Genomic DNA, 26932 nt, shown 5'->3' with positions numbered 1-26932 from the left:
ACCCAGGGCTGGGGGTGTGCATGGGCTGGATTTTGGGACAAACACCTCAGTATTTGAGCTTTCTGCTGGAAACTTTCCCTTTTTGTGCCACCATGCCCTGTGCAGCAGTGGGGGGAATCAATCCAGGCTTGCAGGTGCAGGGAGCTGGTTCAGGTGTGGCAGCAGGGCAGAGCCAGGGTGGAAAGGGGGCAGTCCCTCCTGTAAAGCCTTTGCAGGGCACCCTCAGCCCTGGTGGTGTGTGACATCCTGCCCGGGCTGGGTGTGCAGCATTTCCTGTGTGAGACCTTCCTCTGCTCCCAGCCGGGCCAGAATCACCTCCCACCCTGCAGCTCCTGCTCTCAGCTCTGCAGGACCCTGCTCCAGCCTCTCTGCTGTGCCCCCCTTGTCACTATAGGACACAAAAGAACACAAGCACACACCGCTGTTCTCAAGGTGAAGAAAAAGGGAAGTTTATTTTCTGACTCCAACATTTATAGTGTTCCAAGAGTGACAGTGGATTGGAGGGTGACAGTGCCACCTCTCCAATGACACTGGACAGACCAACAGTCCATCAACTTTCTCTTCCTTCATAAAGGAATGCAAAACAATGAGTTATTTACAGAAAGTGTGTGAGAAAGTTCATTACAAGAATGTCAATGTCAGAAGGCTTAGAAAATCTTAAAAAACCAGGGTGACACCCCCTGAGTGCTGTGAGACACCCTGGCATGAGCTGGGTACCAGTGCAGGACAATGGGCCCCCTCTCCAGCCCTGTTTTTTGGGGTGCTCCAGGGAAGGGGCTCAGCAAAGCCTGGGGGAGGCTGGTGGGGGTCCCTGCTGAGCCTTGGCAGTGCTGGGGGTTCGTGGCTCCCCCAGGGCCCCGTGGTGTTCCCTGCTCTCCTCCGGTGCATCCTCTCCCTCAGTCGCTTCCTTCCTCCCATCCCCTTTTTCCAGCGCTGCTGCTGCTGTCTCCTGTCCCAGCAGCTGTTTTATAGCACTGGCTATTTTGACTACTCAGTTAACTATTTATCCAGATGGAGCAGCTCTGCTGTCATGGGCCTAGCATGTTTTTTCCATACACAAATTCTGTGTCAGAGCGGAGGCGACAAATCCCAAGGATCCCTGAGAGGTGTCCTGGGTGTTTGCTTTGGGCTCATTCAGCCCCCCCAGCTCCCAGCCCTTCTCCAGCCCCTCTCACACCAAATTTTGGGGGGTTTGTCCTCCCTATCCCTGCTCTTTCCCTCACACAGGTCCCACCACTGGACCTTGCCCTGGCCCAGCTGCAGTAAGGAACTGGCTGCCTTTATTTTCCTAGCACTTCATTTTAATCAAATGCAAATCCCCAAGGCTTTGCAAAGCTGGCGCCCTTTGCAGATGTCAATTGCTGTGCCTGGGGAAGCTCTTTGCTGCCCTGGAAGGACTCCCTGACCCTGCTGGGAGCGGTGGCCCCATGGCCATTGCTGGCTCTGCCCAGTACTGAGGGTCCCCAGCCCCCAGTGAGGGAGCTCAGGGAGGATTTTGTGACCTGTGCATCCCCACAAAGGCTTTCCTGGGGTTTGAATCTGGGTCTCTGCAGCCCCAGTTAGGGCACAAACACTGCAGAGCTCAGCAGATATGCTGCTTTTTCTCCTTTTCCTGTTGTTTTATGGGGACTCCTGGCTTGCAGCTGCCTTTTGTGGTGCTGTGATCACCTCTGCAGCCCTCCCAGCTCCCCATCTCCACCAGGAATGGGACACAGCTTCATCTGAACACCTCCCTGAGCAAATTCCTCAGAGGATTTTCACCTCCCTCCAGCTGGGCTGAGGATTCCCCAGGAGCCCAACCTGTGGCAGATCCCAGCAGAGCAGGGGGTGCTCTCACCCCTGCAGTCCCCTGGAACATCCCAGAGGCCCTGCTTGGCTGCTCAGCAGCATTTGCATTGAAAATCCCAACTTTGAAATGCAAAAAGTGATGTGATGGAAGCAATTGCAGCAGGGAGTTTGCAGAAAAGCCTAAATATTTATTTAGAAACATTGTGTTTTTCCTCTGCTCTTGAATTTCATATTTATTTCCTTTGCTCCATCCTGGGCTGGGCACGAGCAAAGGCTGTAACAGCTTAGCCATGCTAGAGGGGACCTTTCTCACCATCTGACAGCAAAACTAGCTAAAATTCAGAAAGCCATTCCAAAACTCTCTCCTGCAACATTTCTTTTTCTCCCAGCCCTTTTCTGAGCAGAGAGGCTGAAGTTTCCAAGCACGGTTGTCACTCGGTGCGTGAAAGGAAAGTTGGCAGCTCCCCAGCCCATTGTCACAGCCCCTTATGAAACTCAAGGATTTCAGCTACATTTCCTCCCTGCTGACCTTATCGAGGTTCTGCATGTTTGTTTCTGGCATTTCTTCATGCACTTGCAGGGTGCAAAACACCCAAGGCACTGGGTACATCACCCAGCCCCTTGGAGGGAGCCGTTGCCTGGCTGAGGGGATTTTAATGCAGATAATTACTCCCAACACGGTTTATTTAGTAAATTCCCTGTTGTTCTGTCTGTGGGTTGTCAGCCAAGGTTTCTGAGGGGCTGGAGCTGATTTGTAGCTGATGGTTGGTTCCTGAAGACACCTTGGGGTGCATCACTGTATCCTGGGATTTTGAGTATCCCATCCCCTTCACAGGGCTGGGGTTTCTGGCAAGAACGTGTCCATGAGGGGCTGAGTGATGTAAGAGTCAAATCAGGTCAGAAATGTTTATTTTCAGCCCGTGCTGGGTGCAGGACACGCTGCCACCCTCAGCTGCTGCCAGCTGTGCCCAGAGCAGGGGGGAGCAGCCCTGCAGTGTTTGTGTGACACACAAGGGCAGCCCTGGCCTGCAGCCACCCAGCAGCAGCACCAGGGTGTGTGTTGGGCTTCCTCCATCCAGCTGCCTGGCCAGGGAGATAAGAGTGGGGCAGGAAGTGTCTCACTCCATGCTGGGATGGAGGAGCCTTGGCTGGGGCTGAAGGGCAGCTCCTGAGCCCCTCAGCAGTGTGGGGATAACCCTGGGGTTGGTTAAATGCTTCTTCTGTGAGGTCCCACACTGGGAACAGTCCCAGTTTGGCTATGGGGGGCTGGAGGGTGCAGGAGGTGGGGCAGCACTGCCAACATCTGTGACGGTGTTCACAGGGGTCTTATGTTAAAGGAAGAGATGAGGATCTGACTCCATATTTCAGAAGGCTTGATTTATTATTTTATTATATATATTACATTAAAACTATATTAAAGAATAGAAGAAAAGGTTTCATCTCAGAAGGCTAGCTAAGCTAAGAATAGAAAGAGCAAGAATGATAACAAAGGCAGCTGCCTCAGACTCTCTGTCCAAGCCAGCTGACTGTGATTGGCCATTAATTACAAACATCCAACATGGGCCAATCACAGATGCACCTGTTGCATTCCACAGCAGCAGATAATCAATGTTTACATTTTGTTTCTGAGGCCTCACAGCTTCTCAGGAGGAAAAAATCCTAAGGAAAGGAATTTCATAAGAAGATGTCTGCGACAAACATCCCCATCCTGCAGCCACACAACCATCCTGGCTGCAAGCCTGCAGTGACACAAGGGGTGGGCACAAGCACCCCAGGGTCAGCTCCACACTCACCCAGAAAGGCAAGCTGGGGGTGGTAAGGGTGAATCAGTTCAAACTGGAAAAGGAGAGATTTAGATTGGGTATTTGGAATAAATTCTTTCCTCTGGGGGTGGTGCCCAGGGCAGCTGTGGCTGCCCTGGAAGTGGCCAAGGCCACACTGGATGGGACTTGGAGCAGCCTGGGATGGTGGAAGGTGCTCCACACTTGGAAGGAAGAGCTGGAATGAGCTGATATTTAAGGTGCATTCCAACCCAGCTCATTCCAGGACTGAGTGAAGCCTCCCCATGTCCCAGGGGAATGCAGCAGGAACAGGGACACCTCCATCTGCTCAGCATCCACTCATCACTGTCAGAGCCAATCTGGCTGAGCAAAGGGAGCTCTCTGCATGCTGTGCACGAGTATCCAGGGATCTGCTGGATGTGGGGCACAGAAACCCCTCTGCCCCAGTGATTGTGCCAGAGCAGGGTCCTGCACCCTCCCCTGAGCTGGGAGCTGCATCCAGCACTGAGGGTTGTGCTGGGCTCTGCTTTGCCAACAGCAGTCAGCAAACAGCCCTGCCCAGGGTGCATGAGGAGGGTTCCAACCTGGCTCCAAAAAAGCAAATCCACCCAAAGCTATCTTCACAAACCGAATTCCCCTCTGCCATCTGTGTGTGCCCTCCCCCGTGCTGGGGATAATTGCTGCATCCTCCAGCAGGCTGCTCCTGGTGGGACTCCGTGTTCAGGGACTGTGAGTGCTGCCACAGCCACCAGGTGCTCCTGCTGGTGCTCCGGGGCTTTGGGAGGGCAGGCAGGGACTGGGATCACTCACTGGGGCTGCAAAACAGCTCTTGCAAAGAGACCCTGGTATTTTATAGAATCCCAGGCTGGAAGGAACCTTAGGGATCATCTGCTCCAACCTTTCTTGGCAGAAGCACAGTCTAGACGAGATGGCCCAGCACCACATCCAGCCAATTCTAAAGAGTCCAATGCTGGGGAAACCACCACATCCCTGGGGAAATGATTCCAATGGCTGATTGTTCTCATTGTGAAAAATGTTCCTCTTGTGTCCAACTGGAATCTCCCCAGGAATAACTTGTACCCAGTGCAGGGTGTGATTTTTTCCTAAAGGGTTCTTGCACACAAGCTTTTCCTGGAGGGAGGAAAAAAAAATAATCACAGTAAAAAGAAAATAATTGGAGTAACAAAATGGGGGTGCATATAGGGCTGAGCATCAGCAAGACCAGCAGCAGCTCTGTACCCTCTGCTGTATTTTAATGCAGTGAAAATGGGAGAGAGCAAAGGTTTGGCTCAGCACAGCCAGAATGATCCCAGCTGTGCCTGGGATTGGGTCTGTGCTGAGCTCCAGGAGAGGGACCTGACTCAACCAGTCCCTAGCAGACCATTTAGGAGTTTTATTTCTTTATGGGTGATTAATGGCAGTGTTTCATTTCTAATGGAAGGAAATGGGGAGGAAATGGTTTCTTGCCTTCATTTGTCAGGGGTTTGTTTAAAAGGGCGCTCGTGTTCCCTGGAAATAGGTCAGGGTTGTGTATTTCCAGGGATGAGGAGCTGCTCAGGCTGAGGCTGGGTGTCAGATGTGTGCATGATGGAGGACTCAAGGCTTTCCTGTGTGAGGCTGTTCCCTCTCCTTCCCCACCCCTGTGCCAGGGACACCCTGGGTCCTGCTGGTGGAACCAGAGGGGTGGAGGCTCCCAGGTGGAGCAGCCCCTGGTGCACAGAGGATCAGCAGCTCCTGGGGTGGAAATGGATTTTCCTGGGCTCTGCTGCCGGCAGCCTGAGCTGAGTAAGGAGGGTGCCTCAGCCCTGGGACTGTGTGTACCTCCCTGAAGGGCTCTGGAGCAGGTGGTCATAGAATCATAGATTCCTGGGTTTCTGTAGGCTGTAAAAGCCCTCTGAGATCACAGAGTCCAACTGTTCCCCCACCACTAACCATCTCTCCAAGTGCCACATCTACAAGGCTTTTAAACCCCTCCAGGGCTGGGGACTCCACCACTGCCCTGGGCAGCTGTGCCAGGGCTGGACAACCCTTTGGGTGAGGATATTTTCCCTAATATCCAACTCAAACCTCCCCAGGCACAACCAGAGGCTGTTTTCTCTTGTCTGTCACTGTTCCCTGGGAGCAGAGCCTGACCCCCCTGTCAGGGAGCTCTGGGGTCCCCCTGAGCCTCCTTTTGTCCTTCACCTCTACATCAAACCTGTGCTCCAGACTCTTCCCCAGCTCCACTGCCCTTCCTGGGCACAGAAATTCATTGGGCACAGAGCTTTCAAAGGAAAAATCTTGGTTTTGAGTGGAGTGAATGTACTGCCCACAACTCCCCATGAAAAACAGGGATGAGGAGGCACCACTGGGCCAGCCCCATGGGCAGAGGATGGCAAAGCCACTGTCCCATGTCCTTGCTGCTGCCAGGAAAGCTGAGATGGAGTCACTGCTCTGGACCCTCTGCCTGTGCCATGTCTTGGCCACAGGGTGGGATGCAGTGGGGAGGTGCAGAAGGGTTTAACATCCCTCATTGCTGCCCTGGCACTGTGCTCAGTGTGGCACTGGGGAGAGTTTCAGAGGTAAATAAGAATGTCTGGTGTTTTATAAATGCCAGTTTCTGGTCAGTTTGTGCACTGAGGTTGAGATGTTTCCATGAGATCAGAGCCCAGGGCTGAGCAAACCCAGGGCACTGGGTCCCTTGGGGTAACTCTTGCCACCATCCCAAGCCCCTCAGGGGACACACTTTGATGTCCTGGAGTCCTACAGGAGCCAAAAGTGTTAATTGTGACCATGTTCACAGGGGTCTTAGGATGAGGGAAGAGACGAGGATCTGACTCCATGTTTCAGAAGGCTGATTTATTATTTTATGATATATATTATATTAAAACTATACCAAAAGAATAGAAGAAAGGATTTCATCAGAAGGCTAGCTAAGAATAGAAAAAGAAATAATGATAACAAAGGTTTGTGGCTCGGACAGAGAGTCCAAGCCAGCTGACTGTGATTGGCCATTAATTACAAACATCCAACATGGGCCAATCACAGATGCACCTGTTGCATTCCACAGCAGCAGATAATCAATGTTTACATTTTGTTCCTGAGGCCTCTGAGCTTCTCAGGAGAAAAAATCCTAAAGAAAGGATTTTTCAATAAAGATGTCTCTGACATTAATGATAATCTGAGCCATTAAAAAAAAATCATTTGTGCACTGAAAGGACTCAGCCTTTGGAAAAGTCACCCACGTTCCTCTCCAGCTCCACCATTGCTGGTGGCCATCCTTCCCCAGCCCTGCTGTGGGCTCTCAGCCTGGCCAGGCAGCCTGAGCCCAGAAATCCCAGCAGCAATGACATGGTTGGGTGCATTTTCATCGCTGCAGGCTGAGCAGAGCTGGTGACACACGGTGGGGCTGGCACTGGAGCTGCTGTGGTGCCATCTGCAGAGAGCCGCCCCCACGCTCCTGCAGATCCCATTCCCTGAGCTCTGTGCTTGCCCAGAGAGCTCCTGCTGGGCTCCACAGGGCCTGGCCAGGAGCCCAGGGTGGTCCCAGACCCCCCATCCCCATGGGGGTGTTCTTTGCACCCCTCTGAGATGGATGCAGAGCTATCACATCCCCTCCCTTTCCTTGGCACACATTCTGAGCACAGGCTCCTTCCAGGCATCCCTCCCTCCCCACCAGCACTTCCAGCAGCAAATGTTCTTGTGATTTTTCTTGTTTGATTTGATTTTTTAAAGAAATCTTTTTATCCCAGGCTATTTCTGATGTAGGAGACAAGGGCTGAGCTCTGTTCCATCTTCAGAGGGATGCAGCTGGGTGCCTTGTAAACCCTCCCAGTCCTTATGCACCTGGGGATTCTTGTGTTTTAAATGTCAGTTTGGCTCCTTGTATTTTATTTAAAGTGCACTTGGGGACTCAGGAGCTTGTGTGATCAGGTTGACTGAGGGGAGAGAGCTTCAGATTTCACAGGGAAGCTGGAAAACAGGCACGTGTCATTTCACAGGGGGACAGGAAGGAAGCCAAGTCCCACACTGCATCCCACCAGTGCCAGGAGATGCCCTGCGTGCTCCTTCCTCCAGAGCTGGCAATTCAGACCTCCAACAAAAACTCACCCAGACCTTGTTTTGAAAGAAATGCTGGGTTCTAAATATATGCATCCTGGGGTTTACATTTGGAGAGCACTTGCTGCATGTCTACAGCTTGAAGCCTGGAGTGTAAAAATAGCACGAGAGCCAAGATTGGTGTGAGAGACTCCAGGAGGAGAGGCGGGCACAGCACATGCCAGCTCACATGGAACCACTTGTCCCCACACAGGGGGCACAGCCCAGCCCTGAAATGCTGTGGGGCTGCTGATCCATGGGGATCCTGCACTGGGGGCTGAGGATAAGGGGTAAAGAAGAAAATAGAGGGTATTATTATATATTTTTGGTGGTTTTTTATTTTATTTTTGTATTTGGTGTTATTGTAGTAGGCTATTTTTTTGTTTAAATTATTGGGGTTTTTTAATGTAGTTTTTGTTTTATAGGAAAAATTGCTTTAATTTCTGGTTATGTAAGAAAAGTTTAGTTAAAGGTTATTTTCTTTTTTTTATATAAGATTTTTTGTAACTTTTATTGCCTTTGATTTTTATTATATTTGTCTATTTTATTTTATTTTATGTTTTATTTTAAAATTTAAATTAAGGAGGATTACTGTTTTGCAAAATTTTTATTGTTTAAGGAACAGGTTAAAATTTTGGGGTTTGTTTGTTTAGAATTTTTATGGTGGTTGGGGTTTTTTTTGTTGTTGCCTTTTTTTTTTGTTAATTGTGCTCTTAGCACATGATATTGAATTTTAAGGTGGTATAAGTATAGGCATAGGTTATTTTTTTTCTTTTTCTCTCTCTCCTGGGGGAGAGGACCAGCTGGGAGGGGTGAATGCAGCAGAGAGAGAGGATGTGATGGTGTTCACAGGGGTCCCAGAATGAGGGAAGAGATGAGAATCTTGACTCTGTGTTTCAGAAGGCTGATTTATTATTTTATGATACATATTATATTAAAGAAAATTATGTATTAGAACGATACTAAAAGAATAGAAGAAAGGATTTCATCAGAAGGCCAGCAAGGAAAGGAATGGAATGATAATAAAATCTTGTGACTGACCAGAGAGTCCAAACCAGCTGACTGTGATTGGCCATTAATTAAAAACAACCACATGAGACCAATCCCAGATGCACCTGTTGCATTCCACAGCAGCAGATAATCATTGTTTACATTTTGCTTCTGAGGCCTCTCAGCTTCTCAGGAGAAAAATCCTAGCAAAAGAATTTTTCATAAAACATGTCAGTGACAAGAGGAGGTTGGGCTGAGGAGAGCTGTGTTTGATCACTGGGGTCACACTCGGTCACTGCAGCACCACTGGCACAAGGTGAGCTGGAATTGCTGCCTGCTGCCAGGAAGGGAAGCTGGGCCAGCCAGGGGAGGATTTCCCTGCCTCTGGTAGGGCTGCTTGTGCTTAGAGCACGGTGAGGACTTGCAGACGCTATAAATAATCATCTAGACCAAAACCACGCCAGGCTGATGGCCCTCGAGCAGGCAGCCCTGGAGGAGCCTGTTCTCCTCTGACAGTGTCCTTCCTCATTCCCCAGTGCAGGAGCAATGCTGGTCATATCCACTGGTATTCCTGCCATTCCTCTTCACAGCTTTGCCCAGGAATATCTCATCTTTGGGAGATGAGCTATCCCAAGGGGCTCACCTTTTTCCCTCGAGGTTTATGTTCTTCCACATGCCTAGACCCAGCACAGCCATGAATTTATGGGCAGCATTTCCCACAGCCAGCACTGGAATCAGAGGCCATCCTCTGGCATTAATGACACCCCAAACCCCATTGTGTTTGGCTTTTTTCAGAGGCCATCCCCTGGCATTAATGCCATCCCCAACACCGTTGTGTTTGGCTTTCCCACCCCAGCACATCCAGGCCGCTCAGCAACCTCAGGCTGGTGGGGATTGGGGTTGAGTGGGAGCACGGCCATGCCAGGGTGATGGAGAAGCTGTTGCTGGCACTGGGTGTTTCTGAGCGTGGGAGAAAGCCCTGGCTGGCTCTGTTTGCCCTGGCAGTGCCCGCTCAGCCCCGGCCTTTCCAAGAGGGGACATTTTCCACAGGAGCCAGGAGAAGCCTCCGTGTCCATGCCAGAGCTGAGTCAGCCTGGTTGTGAGGGAAGGAGTGTATGTATGTGTGTGGGGGGAATTAAACAGTCAATCATGCTTTCAGCAAGCCTGAAATCATCTGTGATATTTTTATTTCCAGATTCCCGGCTCCAGTTTTTGTGGGAAGGTTGTTCCCAGTGTGCCGGCCGCGGTGACGCCATGCTGAGGGCAGCCCTGGCACACTGGGCCTGGGGGTGGTGAGCAAAGCCTGGCACCATCCCATCCATCCATCCATCCATCCATCCCAGAGCTCCCCTCATCCCTGCCCCACAAGCTGAGGACTGGGGGCAAATTTCAGCAGTGAATTTGCTTTTCAGCCCCTCAGTGGCCCAGGGGAAGGTGGGCACGTCCTCTCCTTGTGTGGCTGCTCTTCCCGATGGACACCCAGGGGCTGTGGCACCTCAGAGGCCTCTTGGAGCCACCTGCCAGGGCAGAGAATGGTGTGCAAGTGAGAACACTGCTTTGGGAAAAGCTGGGAACACAAGGAGCCTGCTGGGATGGAGCCTCTGCACTCAGGTGAGGAGAGTGAGGTGAGCAGTGGCTTTATGAAAGAACACACAAAATAAATAAAAATAAGTAAGTGGTCCTTGGTTTCAGAAGGGTGAGATGGGGAATTTCCCCCTAGAGAAGCTGTTCCATCCCTGGGAGTGTCCATAGCCTGGTTTGATGGGGTTTGGAGCAACCTGGTCTAGTGGAAGGTGTCCATGCCCATGGCAGGGGAATTGGAATTAAATGGTCTTTTAGGTCCCTTCTAACCCAAATCATTCTATGATTCTCTGATCTTGGGAATGTATTTTCCCCTAAAGCCTCAGTCCCTTCAGCAATGTAAAGAGGAGAATTTCAAAAGGTTGGGTTTTCTGGGTTGATTTCTTTATTTTTTTGCCTACTTGGTCCCTGTTTCTGACCAGAGGCACAGCCTGAACCCGCCAGGCCCAAGCCCAGAAAGGACAACTAAAGCAACTTGATTTGGAGGGATGCTCATAACGATGCTTGGAGCTGGGAAATCACCACCAATTCCTCAATCTGGAAGGAAAAAATGGTGGGAAAAAAAGCTTTACATCTCCCATAAAATCCTTGGTGTGAACAGCAGTCCACAGCGATTCCAGGCTCACAATCCAAACTGAAGCTGAGCAATCACACACATTTTTTTTTCCCTTGTGGAGCCAAAAGCAGTTCCTGTCAGGCTATATATTTGCTCTCTGATTAATATAGGAGATTTTTTTTTTCAAGGAAGAGAGATGGAGAAGCTGACAGCAGCATGTGAAGTATTTGGCAAAGAGTGTTTTTATGTTGGGTGTAGGTAGCACTGGATGTATTTGCAAGCTATAAATAGATCCATACTTACAGACCTCCCTCACATATTGTTTCCACTTCTTTTGCCGACTACCTGCAAAACACAGCCACCCTCTGAAGCTGTAAATACAGCCATTACACTGACTGACAGCCCATCCTCCAAAGTTTTCATGCAAAACACCTTTGTGTTTTCTGGGGAATGCTGCAGGGATATGGCCCTTGTGTTTTGGGGTATCAGTGCACCCAGAGGAATAAGGTGTCCTGGAGCTGCAGCAGTGTGTTGGGTAATTCATGGCAAATTTTCAGATGGTTGAGAAATTTTCTTGGTGTGGGTGTCAAATTGGGGTGGTGGTGACTTGGCTTCTCCTTTCAAGATGAAAATGCAGTAAAACAATTAAAAATCCCTTTTTGTTTTGGTCCCTCCAGTCCTATGATTTTATCATTTGGGATTCCTCCCCTTCTTATATAGAGCTAAAACTTTAAAGGGAAGAAATCCCATTTAAAGGAAAGAATTCCCCCTTCTTTTTCCTTAAGTGCTGGAACAAGAGCCTGGGACTTTTGAGGGGGGAAAAAAAAGCGACTGCCTTTTATTTCTCCCTGCTTTTACCAGCTTGATTTCTTAGTCAAACCAGTCCCTTTTCCTCCCAGTTGCATTTTTTTGGCTACAAACGCATCCTCACAGTCACTGCTGTGTTTTCCCAACCCTCCTCCCGAGCCATCCATCCTAACACTGCACAGAAATGTGCTGGGTTGCCTTTTTTTGTCTCTCGAGGGCTTCCCTGCCTCGGAGCCGAGGGCTGGTGCAGGTTTATCTGGTTTCCCTTTGTTCAGCACTAAAGGAAAGAGGAAGGAAAGGCGCTGCTGCCCGCCTGCTGCTCGGGTAAAAATAGCAGGGCTGGGGCTCCAGCCTCGCTGCAGGGCCCTTCCCTGAGCCCCTGCTGCACACAGGGCACAAGTGACACCTTTGGGCACATTTCTGGTGGCTCAGAGGCAGCCAGGAGCCTGGAGGATGACAGGATCCCCATTGCTGTGCAGGGAGTTTGTTTTCCATCCTAGTGACACATGCAGGGTTCCCTCAGTGTCAGGGTGTGACAGCCCTGGAGGGATCTCTGCAGCTGGAGCATCCTGACTCCCTCTCTCCCATGCACAGGGTCTGGCTCTGCAGTGGCTTTTAATTTTTATTTTTAATATTTTTTTTATTTCATATTTCTTTTTAAACTTTTATTTTTTAAAATCTTGTCATTTTAATTTTTCTCTTAAAATGTTTTAAAGTTTGATTTTTAAATTAAATATTTTTAAATTTTACTTCTTGGTGCACAGGGCCTGGCTCTGCAGTGGCTTTTAATTTTTATTTTTAATGGTTTTTTTTAAATGTCAAATTGCTTTTTAAACGTCCATAATTAAATATTGTTATTTTAATTTTTCCTTTAAAATATGTTAAAGTTTGATTTTTAAATTAAGTATTTAAAAATTATATTATTATTACTATTATTATTACTATTATGTTTTGTTGTTGTTGTGCAGGTCAGCCACTGGCTGAGATCAGGGCAGCCCCAGGTGCCAGCAGTGGGGCGCTGGTGACTTTAAATTTAACATTTATTATTATTATTATTATTATTATTATTATTATTATTATTATTATTATTATTATTATTATTATGCTGTGCAGAGCAGCCCAGGTGCCATCAGTGTGACCCTGGTGACTTGCAGGGGAGCAGGAGATGAGAGCAGGGCATGGGAGCTCCTCTCCTGTCCCCAGCATGGCTCAGTGTGGGCAGCCAATCTCCTGGGAAACTGCAGGAAGGACTCACACAATCAGAAACCCCCTGATTCCCCTTTTCCCACTCTTCAGTCTCAAAAAGAAGCTGTGTGGTAAAATCCCAGCCCATTATCCCTTGCAGTGTGTTGGGTGCTGATGTCCCCTCATGCCAACTCCAGGGTGAGCAGGGTTGAGGTTGGTTTGCTGCCCTGGTTACATCCCCACATCCTGTGGGCATTTTTGGCCTCAAAGCCACTGTGGGTGTTTGTCCCCTGGCAAGGGACAGGAGCAGCTGGAGGGGTCAGTGACATCCTGGCTGTGACATCCTGCAGTTCCTGCAGGGCACAGTGCTGAGGATGTGGAAGAGAGAGGCAAACCCTGGTGATGCTGGTCCAGGGCCAAGCAAGTCTCCAGCCCTCACCCTCCCCTTGGTGAACATCACATCTCCATGGAGAGCAGGAATCATTCCTTCTGCAGGCTGGAAACCAGACCTTTTTCCATTTTTGGCTTCTGCTTTTGCTGGAAGGAAACATGGAGTGAAATTTTGCCCACAGGGAGAGGGCTGAATTAACCACCTCCACCATGAACCCAGCCCCAGGTGGGTGAGGGACGCTTGGAGCTGCCTGGGACCCTCCTGTTGTGTTGTTTTCTCTGTTTCCTAAACTCCAGCAAAATCTCAGGAATGACACACCACAAAGGCACTTTTTTTCTTTTTCCAGGAGGCATTTTGCATCAGGGAAAAACCCACTGAGTGTCAGAGGGAGTGTTGTAGTGTTCCCCCTTTAATGGATATTAATGGATTTTCCTGTCTTTGAAAGGAATTGGAATACAGTTTTAAAAAAATAATATAATAATGGGCCAATACTGGTCTGGATTGATGCACAGAGGCTCCTAAGTGTGCTGCTGGGGGAAAATGCCAGGGAATTTGGAAACACCACAGGATCCAAGCTCAAATCTAGTTTGGGCAGCCATTCCTCATATGCCCCAGATGGAGCATTGCACTTGGGCAAGCCCTACTTCCAGCTAAATTGTGGACAGGACATGGAAGAAAACCTAAACACATGTGCTTAAGAGCTGCTGCTGTAAAAGTCTGACACTTTGGTGAATCCTCATTTTCAGAGCCATCTGCAGCAGGATCAGAATGTGACTGTGTTCACAGGGGTTCTTGAATTAGGGAAGAGATGAGGATCTGACTCCATGTTTCAGAAGGCTTGATGTATTATTTTATGATATATATTATATTAAAACTATACCAAAAGCATAGAAGAAAAAGATCTCAGCAGAAGGCTAGCTAAGCTAAGAATAGAAAGGAATGATAAAGAAAGGTTTGTGGCTTGGACAGAGAGTCTGAGCCAGCTGACTGTGATTGGCCATTAATTACAAACAACTCTATGAGACCAATCACAGATGCACCTGTTGCATTCCACAGCAGCAGATAACCATTGTTTACGTTTTGTTCCTGAGGCCTCTGAGCTTCTCAGGAGGAAAAATCCTAAGGAAAGGATTTTTCATGAAAAGATGTCTGCGACAATCAGAGCTGGAAAAGAGGGAGACTGCCCTGTGCAGCCACGGCCTCCCACAGAAAATGCTTGTCCAGACAGACTGTCCCTCCTCATTGTCCCTGGATGTGCCACCTGTGCTGGCCAGGTGCTCCCAGGATGTCCCCCTGTGCTGCAGATCCACACCATCCCCTGCATCCTGGTGGGATGCATGACAGGCCTGCTGCTTCCCTGCCACCTCCAGTGGCTGCATTGATGCTCCAAAAAGCCAAATCCTGGTAAACCACACTCCCACACTACCCTAAGTTGCACAGGGCAGCACAGGATGCACAGCCAAGGGAATACACTTCCAGGAAGGCTGGGAACACCAAAACTCCAGCCCTGAGCATCCTGGTGGTGAGGATTGATGTTTGAGCCCTCAGGGAGCAGGATTGACCCACAGCTGCTGCCAGTCCTGGTCAGGGGATTAGAAATAAACCCCTAAGCCTGGCTCTGAAAGGTCAGCTGGCGTGTAACATTTAGAAAAGCCTCTAACTGTTATTTCAAGGAGTATTATTTTTTTTTTTCTCTGTAGGAAAAGCAAATATCTAAGATGCTGCAGGGAAAAAAAAGGAAAAAAAAAGCTGTTCCTGACTCTCCCTTGTGGATGGGGATTTGCTGTCTGTGAACTGGGGTATGCAGTGAGCAAGAGCCTGGAGCAGAATGACAAATGGCAGTGGCACTGTCACCTCTAATTAATTAATTAATTAATACCCCTGTGTGTGACAGCCCTGGGGCCAGGGGAGGGTGTGGGAGCAGGACAAGAGGCAGCTGCTCATCACCCGGGCTGATTTAGGAAGGTGAGAGGTGTTAATGAAAGAGATTCTCACCTCCTGGTGCCACATCCCCTGCTTGGTTTTGGGGTGGTTCAGGTGAACCCTGGATTTGCTCTCCTTGGGCTCTCAGCTGCTCTCCTGGGAGCCACCACTGTGCAGCTGTGGTGACCTCGGGGGTGGCAGTGACATCCCTGGAAAGGTGTGGAGGGCTCATCCAAGGCTGGCTCCTGCAGCTTCTGACGCCCTCTGCGCTGACATGAACTTTACAGAATTCTCAGAATGACCAGGTTGGAAGAGACCTTCAAGATCATCGAGTCCAACCCAGCCCCAACAGCTCAACTAAACCCTGGCACCCAGTGCCACATCCAGGCTTTGTTAAACACACCCAGGGATGGGGACTCCACCACCTCCCTGGGCAGCCATTCCAATATTTTATCACTCTTTCTGTGAAAAAGTTCTTCCTGATATCCAACCTGTATTTCCCCTGGCACAGCTTGAGACTCTGTCCTTGACCTGAGTGAGGTGGGGAGATGTGGACACTGAACCAGGCTGGTGTAGGAACAGAGAGGATGGAATAAAAGCTCTGTGTTTTTTGTGATTGCTGCTGGCAGTGCCAACAGCCGCAGAGTGTCGGAACCCAGGACATTGCTCTGACTGCCCTGGAGGACTTGAGACCCTGGCAGGGGGCTCAGACACCTTGACACAGAGTCAAAAACACCTGTGCCTTTGATTTTAGCCCATGGAAACAATCATCACTTTGTGTGAGGAGTTACAAGCCACAAGAGTTTGAGTAGAATGATTGTGAATTAATCACAGGGTGGAAATGTAGAATTTTGGGGTTCTTAGAATGGGGGTTTAGGAGGCAAGATGGAGGAATCTGGGTAAGGTCCTGTCCTTCTTCTCCTTCTTCTTGTCCTCCATCTTCTGCTGTGATGGTGGCACTTTTGGACTGGTTTAGAGTAAAGACAGACTGTCTAACATAGGTGGTAGGTATTGGAAAATTATTGTAAATAAATACATGTAGTTTTTAGTATAAAATGGTAACACCACCCTGAGGGTGTCCAATCTGCCAGACAGACCTCAGCAGGCTGGAAAAATAATGTTATAGATAAGAAAAAATAAACAACCTTGAGAACCAGAGCTGAGGAATCTCGACTTCTTCTTCGGTCTCGGGGCTGGGAAAAAGAGATTTTCAAACACCTCGACACCAGAGCCCTCGTCACGGGAGCGCCGGGATCCATCACAGCTGAGCCCCACCAGAGCCTGGAGCAGCTCACCAGCACACAGCCTGCTCCCTCAGCCTTTCCAGCAGACTGAATATTTTCCCCATCTCAGAGGAACAAAGTGGAGACAAAAGATTAATCTTCCACGGCTTGTAAAACCCTGGGAGTGATGGTGGTGGCGTCGGTTCAGCGCCGCTGGCAACCCCAGCAGGCTCCAGCCATCCCTGCCCTCAGCCCAGCCAGGCAGCAAACCCACGGCTCTGGGGAGAATTACTCCTCATTTCCTTATGGAAAACCAAGATTAAAACCAAAACTGCCTGTAGACTTCCATGTCTTGTACAGCATTCAGTCAGCCCTGGCTGGGTCCTGCTCTTCCTCCCACACCGCAGCCACGGAAAAAAACAAAAAACAAACCCACAAAAAAACTCCTCAGTAGCCTGGGAAGTGTTAAATCCATTCCTTTCATCTTTTTATGGCTCTCTTAAGCGTGTTTACCTCCCAAAGCTTTTACCGTGGTGGAAGCCAAGATAAATAAGGAGGTTTGCCCTTTGTGTCAGGGCTGATCCAGTACAGAAGGGAATCCTCCACACCTGGGGGACTGCCAGGGATGGAGCCCAGCTCCCTCTGCAGCCCAGGATGTCTGTGGACCCTTCCCTTGCAGTATTGAGTGTTTTCAGTTCATTTCCCCTCACTGACTAATTTACAGCTCCAATCACTAATGGTTTTCATGGATTGCTTAATTACAGGTGGGGTGGATGGTAGTGGTGTTAGCAGGGCTGCCAGATGTTCCCTTTGTAACTCTCACCTCAGCTGCTCCCAACCTTGCCAGAATTTCACCTTGGCAACTGGGACATCCTTGTGCTCTTTTCCAGTGCCATCATCCCATGAATCTGGGAGAAGCAGGAGCAACAGCTGGATGGGACACTGCTGGGCTGGGAGATGTGACAAAAGGGTCAGGAGATGCTGGGGAGAGCAGTGAGGGTCTCCAGGTGGTGCGTGCAGCTGGAGCTGTCTGTGCCATTGTCCTTGATCTGCACAATGAGCATTAAACCAGACCTTCACCCTCTGGTGTGCAGGTGAGGCAGTTTGGGGTGTAGGACCTCATCTAAATCATGTCCAGGAGGACACCAAGAACCCTCTTTCCCAAGGCTTGCTCCAAGGGCAGCATGCTTGCCCTGAAATAGTGCTCAGGAGCTCCCAGACAGTCTGCAGGCTGGGGATGAGGGGTCCCATCCCACCCCCACCAGAGTCACTGCTTTGGGAGCAGCCCCCAGGTTTTGGGGGTGATCTATTGCATCAGGACCTCTGTGCCCCTGGTCAAGAGCACATCATGTGTTAATGTTTGCACATCACATCAATTCTGCCCAGGCACCTGGTGGAAATCTCTCTAAAGAGAACAGGCTGAGGGAACTGAGCCTTTCAGCCTCAAGAAGAGGTGACAGAGAGGGGACCTCACCCATGTCTATCAGTGTCTGAAGAGGGGATGTCAAGGAGATGGACCAGGCTCTTCTCAGTGGTGCCAAGAAATAGAACAAGAGGTAATGGGCAGAAATTGATGCCCAGGAAGTTCTACCTCAACATGAGGAAGAACTTTCATTTACATTGACCAGTCACTGAACTATATGCCCAGAGAGGGTGTGGAGTCTCCCTCGGTGGAGATATTCCAGAACCCTCTGGACACACTCTGCCATTGCTCTGGGATGACCCTGCTGGATCAGGAAGGTTGGACCAGATGAGTTGCTGTGGTCTTTTCCATCCTGGGATTCTGTGAATCACCCAGCCCCACGAGTCAGGCAGCTCTGGGGCAGACTCTGGCCAAAGGCAGCACTATTGCCTGGGAGGCTCAGCAGCAGGAACAGCACTTTTCCTCCCAAAATACTCCTGAGAGGCAGAGGAATATGACTGGTGAGCTGTGCTCCTTGCAGGAGGAGCTGTGACATGCTGGGTTGAGCTCTGGAGCACCCTCTGCCTCCCACGCCTCAGCTGCGGTGAACCAAAAAAATGAGTTTATCAAACTTGAAAAGGGAACCTGCATTGCTTCAGGACTCCACTCCAGTGGAAGCTGCAAGACATTTTCTAGAAATGAATTTACATAGAAATAAATAAGCCAGAGCTCCTCCCTGAGATATCTGCTATCCCTTCCTCATGCTGGCTGCTGTCTCTGGCTCTGCCTGGGGTATGTTTCTGTAGAATTGGGTTTGTCACCCTCTCAGCTGGAGAGCAGTGCCAGTCACCATCAACTGCAGGCTTCTTCCAGCAACAGTGGGGAAACTGGAAGTACCTGAAAAGTCAGGAGTTGGTGTTCACATGGGGAGAGTCACTGGGAGCAGGTTTGAGCCGGGTCATGGACGAACTGCTGGAGTGGGGGAGCTGGATCAGGTGCACTACATTAAAATGTCCTGCAGGTGTGGTGGTGGTGGTGACCCTTAGCTGGGTTGTACAGTTGATTTTGGGGGCAACCCTCCTTTTCCAGGTCAGGGTAACTTGTCATGGTGCTGCTGGTGGTCTCTGTTGCATGGGGGAGCTGCTAAAAACAGTCATTTTGCTGTCGGAAGAAGTCATTTAAGTAGCCCATGGCAAAGAGGAATGTAAAGCCCTTGTGGGCTGTAACTGGAGCTCTGGCCCACCTGGAGCTGGGCAGGAAGGGGACAGGGAACCTGGCTGAACAGGGGAATGAGACAGGTTGAAAAATTCTTGCAGAACCGTAAGAGCCTCCAGGATAAGCCCATTCCTCAAACAGGGATGCTCTGCCTTGTGTGTAGGGACTGAGGAGTGTGAAGTGGGATGTCCCAGCCTGTCTGGGACATGCACAGTGAGTGCTCAGGTGGTACCGCACAGGAAGTCCCTGGGTCCTTCCTCTGTCTCACATTTCCATCTCACATTTCCAAGGACAAAGGCAGCCCAGCACAGCTGCCTCTCTCTGGACACAGTGGCAGCAGTGTCCGTGGTTTCCACAGGTGTCGGGCAGGGATTTGTAATTCCAGGGCTCCTGCTGCTATCACACAGTGATAACCCAGATCCCACCAAAGGCAGTGGGCATGGAACTGCTGTGCTTTTGGGGCATGCTCAGCTTCCAGCTGGAAGTAGGGTGCTGGAGGGGACCCAGGGACCATCACTCTTAGGCAGCCCCCTTAGACCCCACAGCTGAGCTGCACCCATGCAGCATTCCCACCTCCTTCTATTGCACCTGATATTTTTAATATTATTTTTTGTGATGGAAACTTTACTTCTCCTCTTAACTTCTTAAGGCACAGCTATTTCCTCTGGACTGCTTCCACTGCCCACAAACCTGCCCACTTCTCAGCCTGGAAATCTGACAAAACACCGACAGGCTGAGGGAGCTGGGCTGCACAGCCTGGAGAAGGGAAGGCTCAGGGGAGACCCTGGAGCACTGTTTAGTGCCTAAAGGGGCTCCAAGAGAGCTGGAGAGGGACTGGGGACAAGGGCCTGGAGTGACAGGACATGGGGGAATGGCTTTAAGCTGAAGGAGGGGAGATTTAGATTAGACATCAGGAGAAAATTGTTCCTTGTGAGGGTGGGGAGCCCTGGCACAGGTGCCCAGAGCAGCTGTGGCTGCCCCGGGATCCCTGACAGTGTAGGTTAGATGGGGCTTGGAGCAGCCTGGGACAGCGGAAGGTGTCCCTGCCATGGCAGGGGTGGCACTGGATGTCCTTTAACGTCCCTTCCAGCCCCTGCCCCGGGCAGCAGCGGACACGGAACCGCAGCGCGGGGGTCCGGCGGTGCCGGGGCTGCCGAGGGGGCGGCGCTGGCCCCGGGGGAGGCGGGGACGGAGCGGGACGGAGCCGTTCGGAGTCGTTGGGAGCGGGGCGGTGCCGGGGCGGGCCCGGCGCCGGGCGGGCGGGCGGAGAGGTGCCGAGGGAGGCATCGCCGTGCGAGCGGCGCCCCGTGTGCCTCCTGCGGCCCCGGCCAGCAGCCCCGGGCCGGGGCATGGAGGCGGCGCACAGCATCCCCGTGCTCGACGTGCTCCGCCGCTTCGGGGTCAGCGAGAGCTGCGGCCTCAGCCCCGAGCAGGTCCGCCGCAACCGGGAGAAGTACGGCCCCAATGGTCAGTGCGGAGCGACGGGATCAGTGCAGGGGATGCGGGGCGGGCGTGGGACGGGGCAGCGATAACGGGACACCGGCAACGGGATACCGACATCCTGGCTGGGACCCGACCGGGACCGGGATGGAGACCGGGACTAGGACTGAGACCGGGATCCTCCCCGCCGGGATGGGGTTGTGGATCAGGATTCTCCCCACCGGGATGGGGATGGGTACCGGGATCCTCCCCGCCGGGATGGGGATGTGGAGCGGGACCAGGATCCTCCCCGCCGGTCCCGGCAGGGTCCGGGGTGCTGCCCCGGAGCATCCTCCCGGCCCCGGCTGTGCGGAGGATCGCTGGCGATGTGCCGCGGGACACCTGTTGATCAGGGCAGTATTTACCGGCTTTAATTGAAGGCTAATTGCTGCGGGTTCGGGCGGCCAGGAATGTCGGCAATTAGCGGGGTGTTAATTCCGCTGGCGGAGTGACAGAGAGCGGGGAGGGACAGCGATATCTCCCTACCAGGAAGGAAAGAGGGGAAGGTCTCGTTGCCTGCGGGTGACCGAGGGAAGCCCCAGAAGAGCCGTCAGAGGTGTCCTGGGGGGATCTCGCTCGCCCCCGCCGCTGCCCTGGCTGTGGGTGCTGTGGGACAGGGAGCGGTGGTGGGGACACCGTCCGTGTGTGTCCTGTGTGTCCCGCCCTGCCGGTGTCACACTGACCCGGGGGACCCTCTGCGGGCACCTGGGCATCTTCACGGCACTGAGAAGGGTAATCTGTAAACGTTTTGAAAGTGCTCAGTGTGCCCAGGAAGGGCTGGTCGGGGTGTCCGCACCTACCCAGGTGATTTGAGGGTGGCTTTGTTCAGGCTGTGCCCGAGCTGGGTCGTTAACTCTGCATAGGAAACAGGAGGGGTTTGGGTGCTTTGCTCCAGTGCTTTGGGGCAGTGAGTCCCTTCTCAAACTTCTGCAGGAGATCAGTGTGTAAACTCTCTCCTGGGTTGAGCTTGTTGCATCTGCTTTTTGCTTGATCCTCACGGACGAGGCTAAGGGAAGGCTGAGTAGATGGATGCTGGCAGCATTGCTGTGTGCATTTCTGTTTGTTAGATGGGATCAGAGGGCTGTGGCTCCTCCAGCCCTGTGAGCAGCTGTCCTGTGCTGAGCTGTGCTCAGGGCCCCCCATCCATGCCAGCAGTGCTCCCTGTCCCAGGCAGCTCCAGCTCAGTTCCCTGGGCCACCATGGTCAGGGTTGCCCTTGGGAGCTCTTGCCATGGAGCACCTGCACAAGCTGCAGGCAATGGAGCATCACACCTGCTCCTGCTGGGCTTGATTTTGGAGAAGGGCAGCTGGGGACCTGTCTGGTTAACTGGGAGGAGCCCCTCTGCTTTGGGGGCTGAAGGCAAAATACATCCTTAATGCAAAGTACATCCTAAATGCAAAATACATCCTAATCAAACAGGTGGCTGCTCTGATCTCGGGGTATAATTGCAGCCAGTCTCTGGCCCACAGGAGCAGGCTGAGGGGTGGTCTGTGCTGTGCAGCAGGGTGCCACCATGGGCATCGCCATGGTGGGGCTCCTGGTGGCTTTGTCCCTGTGCTGTTTGCCCAAGTGAATCACCATCCCTGAGTCAGGCACGTTGGCTGCTCGGTGGCACCGGGCTCTGCCTGACAAAGGGAGCTCAGAGCTGTGACGTAGGTGCAGAGCAGAGGGTTAGTGGTGGTAATTAGTTTGCCTTTAATTTTTTTTCTTTTTGCTTCCTCCTCTTGCAAGCTGTGGCTCTGTGCTCTCCTCACTTAGCAGTTTTGTTTCCCATGCACCCCAGCTTTGGTTTCTCACGGGCTGTTGGCTCACAGGAGCTGCTGACTTTGGGGTGTCCTGTGCCTCTCACCCCCCAAACACAGCTCTGCAGCTCCTGTGCTGCACAGCCTGCATTGATGCGCCTGAATCTTGAGGGCAGTGACATGGGCAGTGCAACCCTCAGTGAAATGTTGAAGGTTTTCAAGAATTCTGAACTTCTGCAATTTCTGAGCAGTATTTATGTGTTTCTCATAGTGCAAATGACACATAGACGGTTTAGAACAGCTTAAAGCGATGCAGATGTGTGGTTTGCTTGGTTTAAAACATTTCAGGTTTAGTTTTAAGCAGAAAGTGGGGGTTTTTCCAGCATGGTGAGAACTTGTATTGTGGCAGCAGGCACCTTGAGGCTCCTGTTTGGGAGAGCTGCTTGGGGTGAGGGTGCCACAAGGGAGCAGCTTGGGACAACGGGCTGGACTTGGATATGAGCTGTATTAAATTGCATTTCAATTTAGCTTAAACTCTAGCAGCAGAAGTGTGGGGCAGTTTGGTGACTCGTTTGAGCTTGCACAGAAGGGGAAGAAAAATCTTGTGTGGCTCGAAGTGCAGAGCAGGCCCTGAGCTCCAGCTACTTTCATTTTCGCACCCTCCTGTCTCACATTCATTCATTTCCTTCTAATCTTGAACTTCAAACTGCCAGTGTGGTCGTGAATCACAATCTAAAATACATCATCTTTCTGAAAAACTGCCTCCTGACATGCTTCACAGAGCTGCTGGCTGCTGCTTTTTTACTGCATTTAAAAAAATACGAGCTGCAACGAGCTCTGACGTTAAGTGAGAAGCAGCCATCATTGGTGTGACTGATATAAAATTGTTTCATTTTTTGGGGGCGGTATTCTTTTGGAGCTTAAAATTGTTGTTTTTTCAGATCCAGGGCTCACAAACACATTTGCAGGAGGAAGCAGAGAGCAATAGTGATTATTTGGTATCTCCAGCTCGTGGCTGGGGAGCCAAGCAGTGTGGTACAGATTAGTGGAGTGGAAGGAGATATTTCTGCATTAGGAAGAGCTTGTGTTCTCGTTTCAGCTCTGTCATCAGTGCTGTCAGCATGGCCTTTCATTTGCCAAGGAAACTGGAGAAGCCACAGAACATTTAGGTCTCACCATGGCAATTCTGAATCTCCCAAGTCAATTTTAATTAATAAATGCTTTGGATGTCTCACATGTGCCTGGCAGGTGCTTCCCTGTACCTCATCCCATCCACTAGGTCCAAGATCCACAGGTTTTTTTTTTGTTTGTTTTTACCACAAAACTTAAAAAAAAAACCCAAACAAACAAAAATAACCAAATGCGCATCTGTTATTTTATAACAGACTGATCAGAAAGGTATGGGCATGCACCCTTCCTAAATGTAAAACCAGGGGCACAATTTCCCTTGAAATTATTTGATTTTTTTCCAAGAAACGACAGATGTAAGCAGGAGTTGCTTTGTGGACAGACAAGTGATTTTTCTGTTTTAAATATAGCTCTGATTTATCTCTTCTAAATGGATTTCTGAGTGTAAATGAGCATACATTTCAGGCAGGATATTGCAGGCATTAATGTGTATGCATAATTTTATTTGCTCCATCGGTAACCTAAATGGGCTGTGAATGTCAGCAGAGTCAAACTCGAGGCTCCAGCATAGGGGTGTTTATCTCCTCTTTCATCTCCTCTGACTCTGAAGCTCTGCTGTGGTTGGAAACTCAGCTGGGCAGGGCCATCCTGCCTGTGGGGCTCCTTGGGGCTCACCCATCCTCTTCTCTCCCTGCCGTGCTCTGGGGTGTCCCCACTGTGGTACCCTGTGCGCTGCAGATCCCATGCCTTGCTGCAGGTGCAATGGAGCTGTAAGCCAGCTTCAGCTCAAAGCCCATCAGCAAATTTGGTTGTTTTTTCCACCACACCTCCCCGTGTCTCTGCCAGCCTCACTCAGGATCCCCAAATCCCTGTGTGTATTTTCCCACGTGCGTGCCCAGCCTGCCTGGGCGGGAGGAGGAGACATCCCCGAGCCCAAATCCAGCTGGGCTGTGCTGCTCCTCTCCCCAAACCCACCAAGGCTCTTTCTCAAGGCAGGAGCACACATCGGAGCCCCTGTTTTGCTAGAAACACCACTGATAGCTGATTTATTTGCACCCTTTTTGGGGTGTGTGTGTCGGCACACGCGTGTGTCTGCGCCTGCGGCGGGGGCTTGACGTTGGATTCGCTGCTGGCGGTTGCTAACGAGCCAAGGTTATGCTCCAGCTCTCTCCTGACAATAATAAAAAGCAAAAAAAAAAGAGAAATAAAATTTCTATTTCACGCTGAAGTATTTGAGGTGGCAGCAAGGAGAGGAAAAGCAGCATTTTCTGACTCATCAAACTCTGCGCTCTGTTCCTCTGTGCATCGCCCACCTCTCCCACCCCCGAAACACACGCTGAACACTCTGATTCATAAACATGCTACGGGTTGGGTTTTTTTTTTTTTTCTCCTCCTCCAAATCCTTTCCCTGAGGAGACATGCTGAGGCATTCAAACCTTGCGAGTGCCTTCAAATTTGGGGAGAGACTACACAAAGTTTTCGTAAATGACAGGGAAACTTGGGATTTTCATCTCTCTGCCATCCTGTGAGGTTACCTGCATTCACACCTACCTTTAAAAAACACTGTGAATCAAGAGCAAGGTTCAGAAAAACTGACATCTGCTGTCTAAATGCTGCAGGAACCAGGGAAGGAAGGTTTGCAGGGCCATAAGGCACAGAAACTGCTGTGGGAGAAGGGATTGTGCCTGCAGGTCCTGTGTTTACCCCTGGGGTTGGTCTGCCTTGTGGCACAAGTGTTATTTCATGAGTGTTTTTATTTCATTGCTGGGTTTAAAGCTGGGGGTGGTAGAGCTGGTGCTACAAAACACTGATTTAAGAGGAGCTGGATGCACTGTGGATGCCCAGATGCTGGCTTGGGATGTGCTGCTTCCAGTGAGGGGCTGGAACGTGTCCTCCAAAAACACCATTAGGGGCAAAATACCCCTCTCCTCCCAGGGTAATCTTTTTCCCCAGTAATTCAGGTGTCTCTTTTGAATCCCTACTCCAGCCAAGGGTGTATGGCCATCCTGGAGCCATACTTGCCATCACCATAGTCACACCTCTGCTCTTTGCCGTTTCAGCACCATTGGTCTTTCTGCAGGTTTTAAACCTTTTTGTACCTCCAGATCTGATTTGAAGAGCTCTATTTCTGTGGTCATCTCCCCCTCAGGGTAAATCCCTGAAAAATCCTATTGATAATTGCAAGTGAGTTTCCCTTTCTAAAGCTTCCCTCAAACCCGTTTTTCATGAGTGAAAAGCCTCACTCCATGCCTGCTGCTGCTGTTGCTTTCTTCCTCCCGAGGAGAATTTTAATTTTTGAGAAGCATCCAAGCTGCTGCCTTTTCACTCTGCGTTTGAGCTGCTCCTGCAGAAGGGATGTGTGAGAACAGGAGGCTCCAGGCTGTGGCTTGGCTCTGTCCTGGCACAGCCACAGCCCTGGTGATGTCCCTGAAGAGGGGCCAGGGGTACAAATGCTGGCTGAAAACAGGGCTGAGCAAGGCTCAGGGCTGGGCAAGGGACACTTCAAGTGCCTTCAAGCAGGTGGTTGTTGTTTCTGGTGGTCTCTCAGGCTGATGCTCTCTGCACAAAACCTCCCTGGGGAGCAGCATTGCCAGGGCTGTCCTGAGATTTGCATCAGGGATCTGAACTGCCCATCAAAGGGCTGCTGGCAGTCCCAAGGTGCTTCTGTTTTCACAGCCCTGAAAAATGAGGTGGTTTGGTGCTTTTTGGTATGCTCAAACCTCTGGAGGAGCCAGCTTTGATTTTTCTCCCACACACAGTGCTCGCAGAGTCAGTTGGGATGCTGATACCCCTCCAAAATGTTGATTTTTTTTTTTTAGGGTTATTTTTTGTGAGCTATGAGCTAGACAGTGAATGTTTGCATCCTGTGCCTTTTCCCCAGCTGGTGCTGCCCCACTGCTGGGGAAGGGGCTCCTCCCTGGACCAGCCCCAAAACCCCTCTCTTGGTCCATCCAGATCACCTGGGGGGCAGTGGATGCTCTGTCCCCGTTAATTTTTTCAGGGCTGTTGAAAGAAGGACTGAGAAGTTAAGAGCAGCACCTGAGTTGCATTCCATGGGGGATTAGGGCATTTAAAGCAGAATAACAAACCTCTGTGAGCAGGTAATGCTGAACATGTGGGTGCTGGCATTGCACAGGGGTGCTCTAGAATTCCTACTCACTATTTTTGATGGGAGAAGCCCATCAGGGCAGTGCTCCCTGCCCAGCCCCTTGCTTCTCTCTGCTGGTCAGGAGCAGTGGAGCTGCAGACACGAGGCTGTTTTCTCCTGGGCTGGCTGCTGGGGTGTGGGTTAGGGCAGCAATGGGCTGGGAAAGTGTTCCAGAGGGGAGGCACCTGGAGTGGACCAGGAGCTGAACAGGGTGATGTTTTCTGGCACTGCTGGCACTCGTGGCCTCAGTTACAAGGTAAAAACACATGATTATCAGAAGAATGTTGGGTTTTTCTGCTAGCTTTTTAAATATTTCTTTCCTTGTTTCACTTTTCACCCTCCTTTTGTCCCTTCCTCTGGTTCTCAAGGATGAGCTCCCATTGCATCTCAGCTGGGGTGAAGGCAGTGCAGGCAGCCCCTCCTGCTCAGCTGGAGCACCTTGGGCAGGAGAAGGAGCTGATGCTGAGGGCACTGGGATGGGTGGGAGGGATGGGTGCAGAGAAGGGGCCTGGGCCA

At 50.9% G+C, this 26932-nt stretch overlaps 1 protein-coding gene and 1 long non-coding RNA gene across 4 annotated transcripts in view; both read left to right on the top strand.

The window, feature by feature from the left end:
• The first annotated feature begins 7714 nt into the window (after nucleotides 1–7714).
• Nucleotides 7715–16218, top strand: LOC141731421 (uncharacterized). 2 transcript variants are annotated; one of them, XR_012583522.1, is made up of 3 exons: nucleotides 7715–7955; nucleotides 9832–10261; nucleotides 14857–16218. It is a non-coding gene; the product is annotated as an uncharacterized LOC141731421 (long non-coding RNA). The 2 variants fall into 2 exon arrangements; XR_012583521.1 differs by having other exon boundaries at nucleotides 7718–7955; nucleotides 9832–10247.
• A 3921-nt stretch (nucleotides 16219–20139) lies between these two features.
• ATP2A3 (ATPase sarcoplasmic/endoplasmic reticulum Ca2+ transporting 3) overlaps nucleotides 20140–26932 on the top strand; it is a 62019-nt gene continuing 55226 nt past the window's right edge. The window contains exon 1 of one of the 2 annotated variants that reach the window (XM_074557193.1): nucleotides 20140–20386. In XM_074557193.1, coding sequence (XP_074413294.1) covers nucleotides 20269–20386 — 118 coding nt within the window. In that variant the 5' untranslated portion in view covers nucleotides 20140–20268. The remainder of the gene's footprint in view (nucleotides 20387–26932) is intronic. The other variant, XM_074557194.1, reaches the window with a different exon arrangement.

This window comes from Zonotrichia albicollis, chromosome 22 (genome assembly GCF_047830755.1).
Source record: "Zonotrichia albicollis isolate bZonAlb1 chromosome 22, bZonAlb1.hap1, whole genome shotgun sequence".
In the NCBI taxonomy this organism is placed as follows: Eukaryota; Metazoa; Chordata; class Aves; order Passeriformes; family Passerellidae; genus Zonotrichia; species Zonotrichia albicollis.
The sequence above is the reverse complement of the archived record's forward strand: the minus strand, read 5'-3'. Positions and strand labels throughout refer to the sequence as shown.